General features: G+C 43.3%; 1 protein-coding gene across 1 annotated transcript in view; it reads right to left on the reverse strand.

Annotated features, from left to right (window-relative positions):
• Window positions 1-18,569, reverse strand: part of LOC120860952 (synaptic vesicle glycoprotein 2C-like) — a 169,344-nt gene that overhangs the window by 97,378 nt on the left and 53,397 nt on the right. The window contains exons 2-3 of the mRNA XM_040236661.1: window positions 14,432-14,612; window positions 586-737 (exon numbers count right to left, since the gene is read on the reverse strand). Coding sequence (XP_040092595.1) covers window positions 586-737; window positions 14,432-14,612 — 333 coding nt within the window. The remainder of the gene's footprint in view (window positions 1-585; window positions 738-14,431; window positions 14,613-18,569) is intronic.

An 18,569-nucleotide genomic window follows, 5' to 3' on the forward strand; every position in this document is an offset into this window, starting at 1 on the left:
CTTCAGGTGTCCTGAGGTGGCAGAACAGTGAGTGCTCAGGGGAGGCTGAGGAGGGGAGCCGTGGAGGGCTGTAGAGTCACCTCTGAGGCTCTGCAAACTGATGGTCCTTAAGGAGACGGGGCTCTCCCTGCTCCCATCCCAGTTCTGAGCTTCTGGAAGAGGCGAGGCTGCTGTGGGCTGAGCCGTGGGCTAAGCCGAGAGGAGATGAGTCAAGGTACTCGTAGTGTCTCACACGAGTGAGGAGCCCAAGAACCACCGTAAGTCAAGTTGCCTTATAGGCTATGATCTGTGCATCCTTTCACTTCCACTTACACGGGACCCCATGTTGACAGCACAAAGGGAACAAAGGAAAGTGGAGACATTGAAAACAGCAAAATGAAAAGTCTTCCCAAAGGATCGCTGGCATAGTCCTACCTCATACAGATCTATAAGGGGTTGGGGATGCAGATCCTAGACATCACAAAAGGGAGAGGCATGATGATGGCACTGTTCTCAAAGCAGCACTGACTAGAGAGGGAACGGGTGGAAACAGAAGCTGAAACAAGACAAGGGGACCGCCTGGCTGGGGCAAGGCCAGCCTCTTACCGTAGTGCGGGATGATGGCCCAGGCCATGGCCGAGGCGTAGATGCCGCCGATCATCCAGAACATGCAGAGCCAGCTCAGATGCTCACCCCGCTTCTCTCGGGCCAGCACCTCCGCAAAGTAGGAGAACACAGTGGGGATGGCTCCTCCAATCCTGCCAAGAGGTAGGGACGGTATGTGATATCAGGGCTCGTACAGCCAGTGTGAAACACGAAGGGCAGAGCTAAAGCGAGCTCTATTAGCACACGCTCTCTTTTCCAGCATATCAAGGAAGGTACATTTTCTACAACTTAGTAACTTTAATAGTGGCTCAGATGGTAAAGAATCCGCCTGCAATGCGGGAGACCAGGGTTCAATCCCTGCATTGGAAAGATCTCCTGGAGTGGGGCATGGCAACCCACTACAGTATTCTTGCCTAGAGAATCCCCGTGGACAGGGGAGCTTGGCGGCTACAGTCCATGAGGCCACAAAGAGTCAGACCGACTGAGCAAATAAGCACAGAGCATGTTCAAAATAGGTTTATTATCCTCCCCAAACTTGAACCTGCAATTAAACTATGTTACCAAAAGGTGGGAGTGGTGCCCTACTCACGTGATTTATATAGCGCGCTTAGCTTAAGATCTCCATGGACTTTCTATTTCTTGTTGATGTTCTACATCGTGTTTATCAAAAAGCACAATATTTGGTATGATCTAGGAAATACTTTAACACATTAAAAATATATATATATATTATGATTATGTCTTGTCCATGACATGGGGACTTTGGAAAGAGATTCAAACACCTCTAGAGGGCTGACTGCAACTGATCCCACTCCACAGCGTTGGTCCTACAGCCCTGTCTGAGGGATATGTTAACACCGGACCCACAGGGCTGCTGCCTAGACTGGCTCTGGTCCTGATCCAGCAGGTACTGCTGAATGAGTGCATGTGAAAGGGGCACTGGGACAACCACATAAAGAGCTGCTGGTTTAGATACCGACAGTGCAATGCTTCCTTCCAGTCAAGGTGATTTTAAGAGACACTGATCTCTGGATAGAGGGTAAGAACAGTGACCTCTTCTCAGGTTAAGGTACTCAAATGAGGCTCTATGGAATTAAAATTTTGTTCATTCTAGGGAGATGGGCCATAGATCTCATCAGAAGGTCAACTTGGCCTTGACCTCACAAATTTTAAGACGCTAAGAAAGTAAGGTAGTATGGGAAATAATTAGTATCATTCTAAACAATATGTGAATTCTTAACATAATTATTTTTTTAAGTGTGCCACAATATAGTGAAAGTGAAAGTCGCTCAGTCATGTCTGACTCTTTGCAACCCCATCGACTATACAGTCCATGGAATGAATTCTCCAGGCCAGAACACTGGAGTGGGTAGCCTTTCCCTTCTCCAGGGGATCTTCCCAACACAGGGATCGAACCCAGGTCTCCCACATTGCAGGCAGATTCTTTACCAGCTGAGCGACAAGGGAAGCCCAAGAATACTGGAGTGGGTAGCCTATCCCTTCTCCAGGGATCTTCCTGGCCCAGGAATTGAACTGGGGTCTCCTGCATCGCAGGCGGATTCTTCACCAACTGAGTTATCAGGGAAGCCCTCAACATATAAGCAAGTTGTAAAGACAACATCTAGTGATATACAGTTCTTCAAATATGTACTGATTCCTTTATGTCCATATTTCTATAAGGAAAATTGCTATTGACATTTCAAGTAAATTTGATGTCAAGGAATGACACTTGTATTTATCCATTTAGCAATAACTGATTTTCTGAGTGCCTTTAATATGATAAAGAAATACTGACAGTGATCTTAGCAAATGCAATTAAGAGAAAGGCCACATCTGCAGCAGATGTACCTATGAACCACGGAGTTGATAATATCACTCTGCACCAACTGGTACGTATGGCACCATTTCATGAGTCTGCCCCTATTTACAGCAATGTGGTAGTCATCTGTGGCTGGATATGTGCAGACCACCTAGAATAGTGTTTTTCAATCCACAGGCTACAAAATTAATTTAGCAAATGTCCACAGCATTTTAAAAATTGAAACAGACATGAAATATTTGAGTGGCATTCAAGTAATAAGTATCATTTCATGCATTTCATTCACAATAAACATTTATAGTAATATATATTCATACATGTATATGTGTGAGTATACATATATATTCAGTATATATCTATATATATGCATGTGTGCTAAGCTGCTTCAGTTGTGTCTGATTCTTTGCGACCCTAAGGACTACAGCCCACTAGGTTCCTAGAACCATGGGATTCTCCAGGCAAGAATAATGGAGCGGACTGCCTTGCCCTCTTTCAGGGGCTCTTCCCAAGCCAGGGACTGAACCTATATCTCCTGCAGCTCCTGCACTGCAGGCAGATTCTTTACTGCTGAGCCCCTGGGGAAACCCATAACTATATATATATATACTTATATATATGTGCTCTTAGTAAGACCCACTGTTCAAAGAGTTTAAAAATCACTGACTTAGAGCATCTGTATCTGTTTCTCTGGGCTGTGAATGTGACGGTTCTACCTAAAATCTCTGTGAGTGTGATTCCATGTGATTTCAGACATAGCACATGACAACTCAGAGCCATCACATCAAGGGTAGCCAGCCAGCACCAAGTCCATCAACCAGACCAAACAAGAAACAGATGTATATGATAAACCACACCACAGAAACTCACACCGTTTTCTGCCTGGCTTCCTGAGGACCTCACACCATGCGTGGACAGCTAGCTGAAGTTAAAAATTCAACAATGTTTCAAACAGATTGGAAATGGTTCCATTCCAACACACAATTTTAATGGGAAATAAAACATCTATGTCATAAATCATTTAACGCTGTTCCTTTTGTCATTTGACGTGAGGAATCTGTTTCTCTGTAGCATAAAGTCCCAGGTCCTTAATCTGTGTCTTCACTTTTCAATGCAAAGGAAGAGCCTCAGTTTTTACTGATTTGCAACTTCCTAATTTATGTCTCATCGGGATTCTGGACACTCTGTATGTATGAGTGGTAACTCACACGTCAGGAAGGCACAGTTGTGTGTCAGGAGATGTCAGGTTGCTCTGAACCAAGATGAATGTACTCCAGGTGGCTACCAACGCAAGTGGGAGACTTGCCTGTTAGTTTTATCACTGTTGCATAAAAGAACGCCAACTTTAGGGGCTTTTAAACAATCCTTCTGGTTTTAATTCAATGCCTCTTTTTCAAGTTTTTTTTTTTTAATTTTTGCTTTTTGAATTTTTTTTGCATGGATGTCTATCAATGTTTGTAAAGCAGACCACAAGGAATTCTAAAATCAAGGGCTAAGTGAGTCTGAAGGAGGACGGAGGGAATCTATTTAAATCCCTTGCAAAGTCCTTCAGACTCAGAGACCTAAAAAACAATCCAAGCATTCACATTTCTTATTGTGAGCTGATCACCTATTTTGGGAAAAACATTAACTCCTCATCATATGGTGATATCCTTCAAGCAGAGGAAACACATTGCAGGACATTGCAGTGTGCCGTAATATTAACTGTTCCTGGTGTTTCAGCTGATCAGAGTGCTTACATGTTGTTTACACTAGACCAAAGGCTCTTGGAAGGTGAAGACTATAACATATTCATCTTTGAATCCCCCTTACTTGGCCTACTGGGCATGCACTAAGTGTTTACTTGGAAGAAACGAATTGCCCCAAGACTCTCTGATGATGGAGGGGAGGAGTAAGCTGCTGTGACGGCCTCACATCTCCAGTGAGTGGAAACATACACCTTAGGCCCTGGGCCAACATGACCGGAAGCCGGGGGTGCTGGCATGGCAGTTCTGACAGCAGCAGAGCCCCAAAAGAGTTCGTGAATTACTCTATGTCTTAGTTGTCACCCTCCACCACCAAACCTTGTTTTAAAAGCTCCCTATTACTATTCTGCACTATTTTGTATGAGAGGCTAATAAATCTCCTTATTTGTTTTATTGTACTAAGATAAAATTTCTGAGAACACTTGAAGGGAGAAACATATCTGAATGGAGTTTCTCAAATTCTCTATGGTTATTAAATAGGGTTGATTTTGTGCCCCTCTCCCAGCAGACATTTGACAACGTCTGGAGATATTTTTAGTTATCACAGCTCAGGGGCTGCCCCTGGCACATTGTGGGCAGAGTCTAGGCACGCTGCTAAAAACCCTATCATATTCACAGCAGCCCCTCACAACAAAGACTTATCCAGCTGCCAATATCAATAGTGCTGAGGTTGAGAAACTCTTGCCATGGGGATGTAATAGAGGAAATATGATACTTTAAACAGTCAGGATATAAGGCATACCATGGTTATCTTTTACACAGCAGATAGGCAGTAAATGTCTAAATACAGTTAACAGGGAGACCTCTTTATTGTTCATTATCTACTGATCAACTAGCTACTGTTGAAATGTGCTCACGATTTCATTTTTGACAGAATATTTACACAAATGAAACAATGAGATCAGGGTGGTTTATAAAGAATTTTTCTCACCATAGGATATTGAGTCTATTTTATTAGCTCCCATCAAGGACCGTATCTTCATTGTCCATGGTAGTGGGAGGCACAAAGGGAATAATAATTGAAATGCACACTCTATTATGGGTGGAAGATTAGCCAGATTCAAAATAATTGAATTGACACTGATGAAACAGAATGTTGGCATGTGGAATTTCAGAGTTGGAGCTATTTTCCCTAAGTACTATTAATGTTAGGTGTTTGCAACTTTAATTACCGAAATATAAAGAAAGTAAAAAAAAATCTGTATTAAAACACATCACTAGAATAAGTTGGGACCCCTCCAGTACCTCATTGCATGTGTGTGTGCACTCAAGTGTGGGAACACACTCAACATGCCCCTCAAAAGTTCTGCAATACTTTTCGCAATACTCAACATTAGGCATCAAGTAAATGTCATAAAACATATTTTCCTCAGTAAACTGAGACAAATTCACAAATGAGATACGGTATAAGGCAAAGACTTGTGTCAGCTTTACAGAAAAAAACTTCTGTGCTGGAAACACGAGACATGTAAACTGAATGAGTTTAGCAAAGTGGGAAGAAGGAGAAGGCCAAACATTCCTGTCTCCACAAACCTCCCTGAGAAACTGGGAAGCCTGACTGATTTAAGTCTGCACATTTCACAGCCACACCTCACGTCACTCCAGCCTCGATGACACCTTCGTGGTGGATTACGTCTGTCTCTGTACCTTGTCACTCGGATGGATGCTGGCTATAGAGAAGATGAGGAGGGCGTTTCTATGGTAAAAGAAGGAGGTTGTACACAAAAGGGCCAGTTATACTTAAAACGGCTTGAAGTATGATGCTCAGGGGAGAAATTATAGAATGATGACTTCCTGTCCTGAAAGGAATTGAATAATTCTGTTTTGCTTTAATGCTTCAGTGAGCACGTATTGATGACAATGAGTAATTTTATTCTTTCTTACTTCACCATGTGATTGCCAGCCAGTGCCGTTCCTCAAACTCCCCTTTCCATTGGGAAATGAGGTATTACATGAGAATGTAATTAAGCAGGAAGTTGAATAAGCATTGTAAAGTCATGTGTTCCATACAGATAGTAAGCAGGTGCCAAAATCCACCAAGAGCTGACTCTGGTGGCTTTATTACAACAAGTATTATGGGTTTATAAAAATGACTAATGAATGCTGTAGTCTATGCCAGGAATCACAATCACAAATAATTTGCATGAAAAATATCCTTTTAATCTTTGCTCAGAATCAGCAACCAAAAAAAGAAAGAAGACACTGAACTGCCAGGCAAGTCGGACAGCAATTCAGAACCAATTCATTGTGTTTTCAACTGGACCCAGAAGTAAACAACTAAAGCAGCAACTCCAAAGATGGACTTCCTTTTCATGAAAGTAACAGTATCACAGGGGAGGCTGCTCAGAGGCTTAAATGAAAGAACACAGATCGAACATCTATGGACAGGCTAGGCTGGCACAGAAAATGAGATTGCTGTATTGATTAGAAGGCATGTGTCTACTGTGAGTAATCAAGATAGAGACAGGAAAAGAATGTTTCCTGGTAACAAAACCAATCATCAAATTAGGAATAAGGATCCCTCATGCCCAGCTTTGGTGCCAAAGCGTGGGGGGTTAGGGTAGCTTTAGTCTTCCCATCTGCAAAGCTGCAGCTTAAACCTGACTATTTTGAGAACATGGAGATGCAAACATATAATCTGAGTAAACATTGTGTTTCTAAGAAAACATAATTTCAACTCCCTTAGCCCTTGTTTGCAATCATATTGGTGCCCTAAGCCTGTCAAACCTAAACAGAACTGCAGGCAGCAGCTAGTGGTAAAGAATCTGCCTGCCAGTTCAGGAGATGCTGGTTCAATGCCTAGGTCAGGAAAATCCCCTGGAGAAGAGCATGGCAACCCACTCGAGTATTCTCGCCTGGAGAATCCCATGGACAGAGGAGCCTGGCAGGCTACAGAGTTGGACATGACTGAAGCAACCCCCCTCAAACCTAAACAGATTTGCATATCCACAGCAGCAGACCTGCTGCCATGGAGGGAGAAGGTGTATTCAGAGATCAGAATCCTCATGCTGTCTTGGAAAAAAAAATCATCTCACTATTGAAACAGCTGGAAGCATGCCATCATGGCACCTAAATGATGTCATGAACAAAGATGGTGATGACCGTTAGGATGATCTGTAAGAAGTGATGAAAAAAGACACGCAGACTTTTCCGGTCACTTGCCGTATATATCTAATCACCCATCTCTCCTCGGTCTCCCACTCACCTGCCATTTACCAATCCATCCATCATCCCCCCCACCATGCAGCCCCTCACCCAGCCAAGATCTGGGCCAAGTTGCTGGAGGGACAGGCACGAAGAATACATATCCCATCCCTACCCTCAAGGAGCTCACAGAGTCAGTTCTTAAAAGTGCATGTGGCTAATTTTTCATAATTACATGTCATGACTTTGGGAGAACTTTTCCTGTTACTTCTTTCTCCTTTGGAATCTATAGTTCTTTCGCCAAAAGGTATACAGGGAAATAAGTGTGTCTGAATGGTCCACTGTTGTTGGAAATTCTCATAAAAGGCATTAAGATAGTGCTTCCCAATGGAAATACCATGTGAAGTATGTATAAAATTTTGAATTTTCTAGAAAAGATATTAAAACAAGGCTGCAGTTACTTTTAATAAATATTCATTTACCCCAATGTATCCAAATACTATCATTTTAACATGTACTCAATATAAAAATTATTAATGAGATATTTTATACTCTTTTGCATGTACTAAGGCTTTGGAATCCAGTACTATGTATTTTATACCTTACAGCACATCTAAATTTGCCACATTTCATATGCTTGGTGACTACATATGACCTGCTGGACTACACAGGCCTAGGAAAACACTGACTCACTGTTTATAACTTGGGTTTGCAATTATTTTTCAATTAAAGATAATTTAGTCTGTTGCCTCATCTTCCATATTGGAAACAGTCTTTCCATTCCAATTCTTTGGGTCAGAAGTCTTGAACTGATCTGTTCAAAATGTTTATTTGGTGTCTGTCACATATCAGACATTGTATGGTATGAAATCACAGACATTTCTCAATGAATCTGAGACAACACAGGCCTGGTGGTTATAAGCATGGAGCCAGACTGCCTGAGTATGATTTTACCATTAGCCTCTCTGGGCTTCATCTTTCTCATCTATAAAATGGGTAGCACAAATATTATCTTCCTCATAGGGTTACCATGAGGCTTTAATGAATCAATATTATAAAGTACTTAACACGGTGTCTCTCAATAGGGGAACTATTATATAGGTGTTTGATAAAACATGTTTAAAAGTTGAAAATTTTTAAACAGTTCTGCATTTTTCCACTGCAGGAGGTATAATCTTACAGTTTGGAATTAGACTAAAACTCAGAAGACCTGGGAGTCTACTGAACACATGGAAGTCAATCTATCCGTGCCTCAACATTCTAATTTCAAAAAGGCAGGATATTTTTGCATACTCAGTTATTTTAGAAATGTTCTGAACATAAATGAGGTTCTACATAGTTTGAAGAATTTCAGTTAGTGGTGATCATTTCTATCAAGTCAAGGTATTCTGGTTATTGTACCTTTACAGCAATAGATTGATATCAGTGAATGGATGGATACTGTTTAGCTATGAAGGATGCATTTATGAGGCTCCATTTGCAGAGGGAGAAATGGCCAGTCATTCTCCTACCATACACAGACACTGAAATTTCATTTTAATTTCTGTTGCTGGTATAGTTTTCTCCTGACCTTTACGCTTAGCAGTGCCAGGCCTTCAGCGAGACGCTCCCAACTCTGACATTGCCCGGCATCTGAAGCATTCCCTTTCTCATAATTAACAGTGACTGGAAACAAATAATTTAATTCTGGGCAAATGAAAATGAATCAATGGTGTCAACTCCATTTCCCATCTTTCTAATTTTCTGTAACAAAAGAGGAGAGGGAAATGTCTGTTCCCTGATGTGAGACTCACTTAGGAAGCTGAGAGACAGATGAATAATTGCTGATGCCCTACTCCTCCTTCCCATAAAACACTGCTGTCCCGGGCAGCAAGAGTGTGCCTTGTGCTGAATAAACATGTAAAGTCATGCAGAATTTGGCACCTGGCCACATTTATGTTTCTAAGAAAATACACTCATGACTTAGTGTGGTGAACAGAGGAAAGCACATCTATCACAAACCCAGCCATCAGGCTCCTTTATATGCAGAACAGGAATATAACACAGTCCTGCTAATGATGCCTCAGAAACAAAATAAGACAGGGCAAGAGGAAGTCTGTGGCACTTGCAATAAAATCAACACAAAGGCATCTTAACCTTGGATTCAGAATGCACAGTTTGCCTGTTAACAGAGTGGCTAGTTCAAAAGGACTTCACTGCAACTTAAGTCCTGGCTATGGCACTCCTGGTTCCATCACTGAACCTTAACCTATGAAATGAGGGGTTTGGACTGTAACCCAGAAATTCACTTCCTCCTCTGAAAGGCCCAGTGTGAGGAACTGGTGGACAGGCACCATACCAATGTGGAGATCCTATCAGTTGCTCTGTCCATTCCAATCACATATTCTGGAACTGGGAAGTGACCACAGGACGGATTCAGGGACCTCCTGGACTCACTGTGAGATGGATCTGAGATCAAACTCCGTTGAACACCTGACCTTTGTAAGTCCTAACTCTGAGTGGTGAACCACAGGGACATTTTGGGTCTCCTGGAATTAATGTCAGTTCACAGCCAGTGCCTAGTAAGCTCTGAAAAGTCGAATATTTCCTTTTCTCTCATGCAGTTACCCTGGGGAAAGGCACAGGTCCTTTGGGGGAAGGCTGGGGGAAAGATGAACAGCATAAACTTCCAGCAATGTACTAGGGTCTCCCCTTCATTCAAGGGATTCTGGGTCTGTAAGCTGGCTCAAGTCTGGAAATTGACTGAGGGCCATGCCTTTTTGTTTTTATGATGCAAGTTAAACTTTTGGTCATTTAATTGAGAACTCTTCCCCTAACATAGACCAAGTAAGACTTTATTAAACTTCCTGTGATTAAGCAATAAAGAGTAGACAGACCTATCCTGTCGATCTCTGCCCTCTTGGAATTTACATGCTGGTGGAGGAAAGACATAAATGCCTAAGAAGCAAATATTTTGGTGCATTGATCAGTGCAACCACAAAGACCAACCAGGGGTCTGTGGTGAGAGTCACTGGGAGGGGTGGTATGAGGTTTGGAATGCTGAGGGCCTAGGAAGAAGACCCTGTGAAGCTGAAAGGATGGTAAGACTGATGCTCCTGGGAAATGCGTGGAGCGTTGCAGGGTCTGAGCACCCGAGTTCCACAATGGAAAAAAAAGTGCCAACATTCTGAAATTTTCCTTCCTTGTTCACCGAGTTCTCTTCAATTGAAAACCAGATTAGATGTGGATAAGGGAGCTGCCTAGTGCATAGAAATAACAAGATCTCCTATTTAAGGTCTCTAGGATCAAAGTCTTAATTCTTTGACTCAAGTTTTAACTAACAATGTTTAAATCAAAGGACTATGTCAAAATTTCAGCTGCTTATGTTTTCAGTGCGTAAGTGATGGACATGGAAAGGGTTTGAACATTACACACCTTTAAAACAGGAAGAGCCTTCACGTGGAAACTGGTTTTTCATTCACAGTTTTGTCGCCATTTTCTCCTCATCTATGAGTCTCCCACACCCCTTGCTGTTGCCCCACAAAGGACACTGACTAGTTCTTAGCAGATGGAGAATGGGAGTGCTTTTGAACTGGGGTGCTGAAGAAGACTCTGGAGAGCCCCTTGGACAGCAAGGAGATCAAACCAGTCAATCCTAAAGGAAATCAACCCTGAACATTCATTGGAAGGACTAATGCTGAGGCTGAAGCTCCAATACTTTGGCCACCTGATGCGAAGAACCGACTCATTGGAAAAGACCTGATGTCAGGAAAGATTGAAGGCAGGAGGAGAAGGGGACAACAGAGGACGAAATGGTTAGGTGGCATCACTGACTTGATGGACATGAGTTTGAGCAAGCTCTGGGAGATGGTGAAGGACAGGGAAGCCTGGTGTGCTGCAGTCCATGGGGTCGCAAAGAGTCAGACGTGACTGAACAACAATGGGAGGGCTGTCTGTGTACCTTCCCTCTCCAACCAGACAGGAAGCATCTAGGGGCCAGGTCTCATCTATAACTGTGAAAGGTCCTCCATGGTTTCAGGAGTAGAGCAGGGGTGAAAGGGTTTTGTTTTTGAGTTGGAATGGAATTGGAGAACACAGAGACTCAGCTGAGAGTGTCCAGATGAACCCTCTCTGCTGAGACAACCCCTCTGTCATCAGGGCAGCTCTCCACATGTTAGGAGAAAGCAACAAGGCCCCAAACTCAGCCAAGGAAGACAGACCGATTTCTTCACTTCCCTTAACAGCTGCATTTCTCAGGTCGCCTCAGCTGCTGGATCCTACACGGTCCTGAGTGTTTTGCTGCCTGGGCCCAGGTGAGGAAGCTCACATGGCTTCCCTGCAAGCCCCACTCCCAGCTGAGGGACTTTCCACCTGTTCTGGAGAGCAGGGACGCTCCATTTTACTTGTCTGTTTTCTTCCAAGTCTTTGCCCATGATTCGTCTCTTCTGTTTCCCTCTTGGAATCAAAGTCAGAAAGAAGACTTTTCCCCTCTCCATCTGCTGTCACTCTGAGGCAAGATTCAACATGCAATCTCACTTGATCCTCATACTCAAAGGTAGGATGTAAAGCTCTATTATCTCCCTTTCACAAAAGCAGCAGCAGGCTGGAGGGCCCAAGGGACTTTCCCAAGGGCTCACAGTAAGGCCAGGGGTAGGGTGGACTTTAATTTCTGACTCCCCATTCTGTGCCCACTTTACAAAGGCATACAGTGCATTAGTCTCTCGGAGCACAGTTGATAGAGTGTAGCTGAATTAGCAATGCATGGTCTGTGCTTTGCCAGGTAAATTATCTTAGAGGTCTGCAGCCCTGAGCTGCTGGTTGAAAAATGATGTGTCGGCAACAAAGAAGCAAATGATGTCATGAATATACCCAAGCCGTCTCTGTCTCTGTGCTACCCTTGAATTAGCTTCTGGACAGTCGCTTAGTCTGGAGTATGCTACAGCCACCAGAATCGCCCTTTTCTCTGCAGTCAATGGAGTTGCCCATGTCTTCATCTAGACTGGCAATGAAAATTGCCATAATCATCCAAACCTGGTCAGGTACTTTTGAGTCTATGGATATTGTTGATATTTTCTGGATAAGGTTGTGAATGGAAAGGACTAGAAAGTTCAGAACTTGGGTTGTTAGGCTTCTCCTGACAGGCTAGTGGTATTATGTACGTAAAAAAAAAAGCAGGAGGAAGTTCTCCTGCAGCAAGAATGTCTTATCCCATGGACCCTGAGAAGGTCCTTTAACAAGTAGCTTTAATCGCACCTGCTCTTCCTCAGGTATCTCAATTCACTCAGCATTGGGTTGGCTGCAGCCCCCTGAATTCATGACCCAGAAATCCTCCCCACAGATAACATGTGCAGCCAGTCTCACACAAGAGCTTTGAGCACCAAGCGTCCCCTCTGCTAAGGAAAAGCCCTCCTTCCCCATCAATACAAAGCAAATGATTGATTCTGATCATTTTTCTCCAAGAAAAAAATATTTTCACACTTTCCCAAACTTTCCAACCCTCCTGCGTTCCTGCAGTGTCTTCACTCTAAGGAAAACTCCTGGGAGTCCTACCACTTAGTCACACATTTGCCAAGTGCCCCCATGTGAAGAATATGTCAGAGGAGGAGATGCAAGCGACATGGGTTTGATCTCTGGGTTGGGACGATCCCCTGCAGTAGGAAATGGCAACCCACTCCAGTCTCCTTGCCTGGAAAATCCAGGACAGAGGAGCCTGGCTGGCTACAGTCCATGGGGTCGCAGCGTTGGACACCACTGAGCGACTGAGCATGCACACACATCCTATGTGTAGAATGTAGCACCGAAGAGGTTCCAGAAGATAAAAAAAAGAACATCGGAAAAATCTGTGGATCCACCAGCCTCAATATGTGAACAAATCTTGTGGCAGAAAACAATATAAAAAAGTGTTTTGAATGAATTATGAAAGTGAACCATTAGTATTCACGGGGAAACCTTTGTACTCTTAAAATAACCCACTTACATAGTATTTCTCTTTGATGCCTTATATTCCTGCTAATCTTAGCTCTGATTTTAAAGTACTACTATATGTAATTAAGAGAGATGGGCTGCAGCTTTTTGACCTTCTCTTTGGGCAAAACCGGGCTTTGCTGTGTAGTGACCAACAGCATCAACCACAACTGATCGGCTTCTCACATTCATAACCCAGCACAGATTCCTGCCCTTTCTTCATTCATTTTTCTTTTCTTTTATATTATTCCTATAGGTTCATCTTATGCTAGACTCCCTCAGAAACAATCTCTCTCATGAAAACAGAGTTCTTAAGCATGAATTAGAAATTTTATATTTGCAGTATTTTTTTTTCCCTATTCAAGCAGAGTTTCTTGGACTCTCCTAATTGAGGTATTGGGTTTTCCTAAGCTGTGGATTTGCTTAATCTAGTAATGAGTGCTTCAAGTTCTTTAACAAGAATGACTAACCGTTGGCTATACTGTGCCACTGGACTTGTCAAGAGCACAACTTCTGTTGATTCAACAGAAGTCAGGAACTTATAAAAAGAATCTATTGCATCTCACGAAGCAGGCTTCCTACTTAGTTAAATATGCTATTGGTGGTTTAGTTGCTAAGTCATGTTGCAACTCGTTGTGACCCCACGGACTGTAGCCTGCCGGGCTCCTCTGTGGAGGGGGTGGTCACTTCCTTCTCCAGGGGATCTTCCTGACCCAGGGATCAAACCCAGATCTCCTGCATTGGAGGCGGTCTCCTGCAGTTACCAAAGATCAATTAAACAATATTTACTTGAGACCCTCTCATCTTGGATTTAAGAGCATAGTTGAACGGTTCAAACCTTTAGTTCATAATAGGTAGGACTAGAGCTATTTCTGGCTTAAATTTTTAGAAGGAAAAAAGCATCCACTCATAAATGTGCATTGCCACAGATATAGCACTCCTTTGAAAACAACACCCATTTCCTAGACATAAAACACTAAAAGAATCAGCCACGGGAACACAGATGCGTATTCCCCTCTCTTCTGGATTTAAAGGTTGATAATTATATTTCTAAGAACCAGCATTATGGCTCCTAAGGCTGAAAGATGGGAAAGGTAATGCATTTGGTAATGAGAGCCTCTAGAGTGGAAAACATGTACATTATGTCTTTATGTAGAATAAACACATTACTATAAAATCCGAAAGAGAAAAACCTTACCCGAATCCAGAAAGTAAGCGACAGAAGAGAAAGAAGCCATAACCTTGGACAAATGAAGACAGGAAGGCAAAGAATCCGTTGATAGACATGCAAATCAGAAGGGACTGCTTCCGTCCCACTTTGTCTGCCAGGCCTCCCCAGAAGAATGCCCCCACCATCATGCCGAGGTACACTATGCTGCCTGCAACACACAGAAAACAAGGAAACACGTCAGTGGGCAGGAACGACCCTCGGAGCAGCAAGTGAACAAGCGACAGGAGATGTTCCAGAATTCTGCATGGGAGAGAAGGTTCTTTACAAACAGATTCTGCAGGATCCATGAGTCCACTTTCAAGCTGGAAAACAAGCTCTGGGGGTTTCCTCACGCTGCCATGGGTGATGGCAAGGGCAGAAGTTGAGACGGTCACGTTCTCCCCAGCCTTGTGGGGAGGGGTACCCTCAGTGGGCAGGCACAAGGAGTCCCCATAGAGAACAGTCCCGCAGTTTGATTCATGGCTGTGTCACCATTGGTCCAAATGCCCAGCTTAGCACCACAGCAAGGCCAAGATGGGAGACTGAGTCACGGGCTCCCAGGTCAAAATGGATCCTCCAGCCTGCTTCAAGCCTGCACTGCAGCAGATGACCTGGGCCACAGCCAGACTCCTAGGAAACTTCTAGAAGATTTCATGGGTTCTTTCTCTCTGGTTCTCCTGAAAACCCTGGCCCTTCCTTGAAAGGAAGGGATGTTAGGGAAGGTAAGTTTACAAGAGTTAATCTCAAAATGGTCTCTCCCAAATCCTGCTCAGAAAAGAAAAACTTTTTCTTGGCATCAGGAGCTTAAGCAGAAGGAAAATCACTGCTTGCGGTTTGGGGTTGTTCAACTCACCATGGTTGGCTTTGCTTTCATAAAGGAAAAATCAAGAGTTAAATAGATGCCCCTCTTGGTATCAGTGACTAAACAGCTGAGTTTTCCAATTCACTTGCTTCTTCTAAAAAACCAAGCCCTCATAAACTCTGTCCAGAGTCTTTCACAGGATGATATAATATTAGGTATGGCAAATGTTATTTTTTGGAAGGTTTCCAAAAGGGTATGCAAGGTCTAGGGGAAATGGCATAATTAATAAATGAGAGTTTTGGCTTTAAAAAAGCTGCCCACTACATCTTTTACTCAATTCTTGCTTTTTCCCTTTGCTTCACCAAAGCACCATTTGACTAGTCCCTTCTCAAACAAGTGTTTAAGCTGCCCAGCAGTATCTAGGTTACAAGCTGAGAAAACACTACCTTATTTATTGCTTTACATTAGTTAGGGAAATATCCTCCTTAAACATTCACAGGAATTCATTTGCTAACATTTAATAAATTAATATGAGACCCAGAAGGAGAGCACTTGGCAAAGTCTGGTGAGCCCACATCAATGACATGCAGTCGCTGCTCTGCAGATAGACGAGTCTAGACAGCTACAGGGAATGGCGAATGTTGAAGCAATTGTACAATAAGACACTGGGGCGCTGAAAGGAGACGGGCGGTTATCCTTTGCCTGGGTAGGGATGGCCTACTTTTCTCTGTACTATGTGGCTGACCATAAAAAGACCATCCTCCTCAATAAAGAGATTACTCATATCATGAGGCCCAATGCATGTCAAGAAGGCAATTTAAAGAATGTATCAGCACAAGGCACAGGGATCCCCAGAGCAGATTCACCCAGGAAAATGAATATGGGGCATATCTCTTACTTATAGCCTAAGAGGCTTGAATTTGCCACTCGGGCCTCTCAGAAGACTAATCAGTAAGCTAAGCTGCTTGATGGACTTCGCAGGTGGTACTAGAATGAAAGAACCTGCTTGCCAATGGAGGAGACATAAGAGATGTGGGTTCGATCCCGGGGTTGGGAAGATCCCCTGGAGGAGGTCATGGCAACCCATTCCAGTGTTCTTGCCTGGAGAATCCCATGGACAGAGGAGCCTGGAGGGCTGCAGTCCAGGACTCTGGCGGGTCGCAAAGAGTTGGATGTGACTAAAGTGACTTAGCACGCATGCACGCAAGCTGCTTGATAATAATGTCTGTCTTTAGAAATGCCTACAGGTCAGAAAGTGAGCTGCATCAACCAGGAGCAGCCCGTGGCTGTTGCCATCTAAAGACTTGGGACTCTTTCTTGTAGCTCTGGCCCCAGGAACAAAAAATAGTCACTGGCACTTGTGGAACCCTTACCAGTTCTAAACTTTTTCGTGAATTAACTTACATAATCCTCTCTACCACCCTTCGAGGTGAGTACTACGGGAACACCATTCATTGGTGGGAAGCTGACATACAGGGACATTAATGATCTAACTACAGAGAAGTGAGCGCTGCCTACATCCCAGTCCATCTCTTTGTACAACGTGGTGATGATTCCTTTAACCCTCCTGGCTGCCCTCCTGGGAAAACATCCCAGTTTGTCCAGGCTCTTGTGTGGAGGTAACATCTAAAATTGAATGTGGTACCTCAAAAGTCTCAGAGGTGCCTTTTCCCTGGATGCCACCCTCATAGAATTAGAGTTAAGTCTTGGGTAGTGGAAAATGACAGATGGGAGTTTGGAGGACATGCTGCTTCGTCCCACCCGAGTATGTGACCTGTTATGCACTGCTTACTCTCAGGTACTCCAGATGGGTACATCCCCGCCCCTTGGTGGGGGAGGTAAGGGACTTGATGCTGCCAATAGCTGGGTGATGCTAGAGCAAAAAGGAAAATCCAAGTTCTTGCTACGAAGAGCAGCGCAGGCATGCTAAGTCACTTCAGTCGTATTCAACTCTTTGCAACCCCATGAACTGCAGCCCTCCAGGCTCCTCTGTTCCTGGGATTCTCCAGGCAAGAATACTGGAGTGGGTTGCCATTTCCTCCTCCAGAGGAATCTTCCCGATCCAGGGATGGAACCTGCATCTCTTATGTCTCCAGCAGTGGCGGGCAGGTTCTTTACCACTAGTGCCTCCTGGGAAGCCCAAAATGAGTAGGCTCCTGCACCATGCTCTGAAGGAGCTGTAACCCCCTCGCTTTTCCAGTGCAGGATGGATGATGGTCCTGCTGGGCGGGTCTCCATGTCCTGTCCTCCCCTTCTGGGCCACTCCTTGCAGCTGCATCTTCCCTAAACCAGATTAGAGCAGTACAGAGTGATGATTCTAGCATTTTCAGGGCTCATAATCAGATGCTACATTTCTCTGCTCAGCAGGAGTGCAAGGACATAGCCCCACCTGGGAGCTTTTTAAACCTCAGGGGTAGTAAAGGCTAAGAGCTCATTCCTGCGAAGGAGACGGCTTAGTGACTTGACAAGGGACAGGAAATCCTCATTTATTATTAGCACCCTGTACTTAAGCCCCTTGCAAATAAAATTTAAAGATAATACTTATGAGAGATTTTAATATATAAAAAAGAAAAACGGTCCATTTTTCAATTCTTCCAGATATCTATCTATCTATCATCTATCTATCTATCATCTATCTATCTATCTATCTATATATATATATATATTTTTTAACCCAAATATGCCCCATGGCCAATAATTCAAACCACACAGAAAATTATAAAATGAAAATAAAAGTCTTCTTCTCCCTAATCCTTGATCCTCTTCCCAAAGGTAACCATTAGTAATTTTTTTCCAATTCTTCCAGAAAGCTCATACATATAAATATACAAAATGGATATACTGTAGGAATTGTTTGTTAAATATAGGTTTTCTTCCCCCCCCAACCCCCATGCAGCATTTATCATATCTAGTCTTTCTTAAAAATCTTTCAGATTTTTAAGCTTAAGCAAACCAGAAATAAATCTCTGTCAGGATTTTAATTACTTCTTCAAAACACATTTCATATATTTCAGAAAAGCATTCACTATCAGCTAACAGGGGAAAAGCAAACAGTAATTTCTCCATCTCTATTATTTCTATGCCTAAAATAAATACACCCAATTTCCCTAAATGAGAGGCCATTCAATCCAATTTTAAAGAATTTACAGATCGCACCCATTATGTATGACTTTCCCAGAAGGCTAGAAATACATGGATTTATAAGTCATGATCCTTGACCTTAGGGAAGGAAAACTTGGCAAATCTTCCTCTGATGCCTACTCTAAGCCAGGAGAGAAAAGAGACAGTTTCACATCCATTATTTCACAGAACCGCCTCCCCTCT

Source organism: Oryx dammah, unplaced genomic scaffold (genome assembly GCF_014754425.2).
Source record: "Oryx dammah isolate SB20612 unplaced genomic scaffold, SCBI_Odam_1.1 HiC_scaffold_11210, whole genome shotgun sequence".
In the NCBI taxonomy this organism is placed as follows: domain Eukaryota; kingdom Metazoa; phylum Chordata; class Mammalia; order Artiodactyla; family Bovidae; genus Oryx; species Oryx dammah.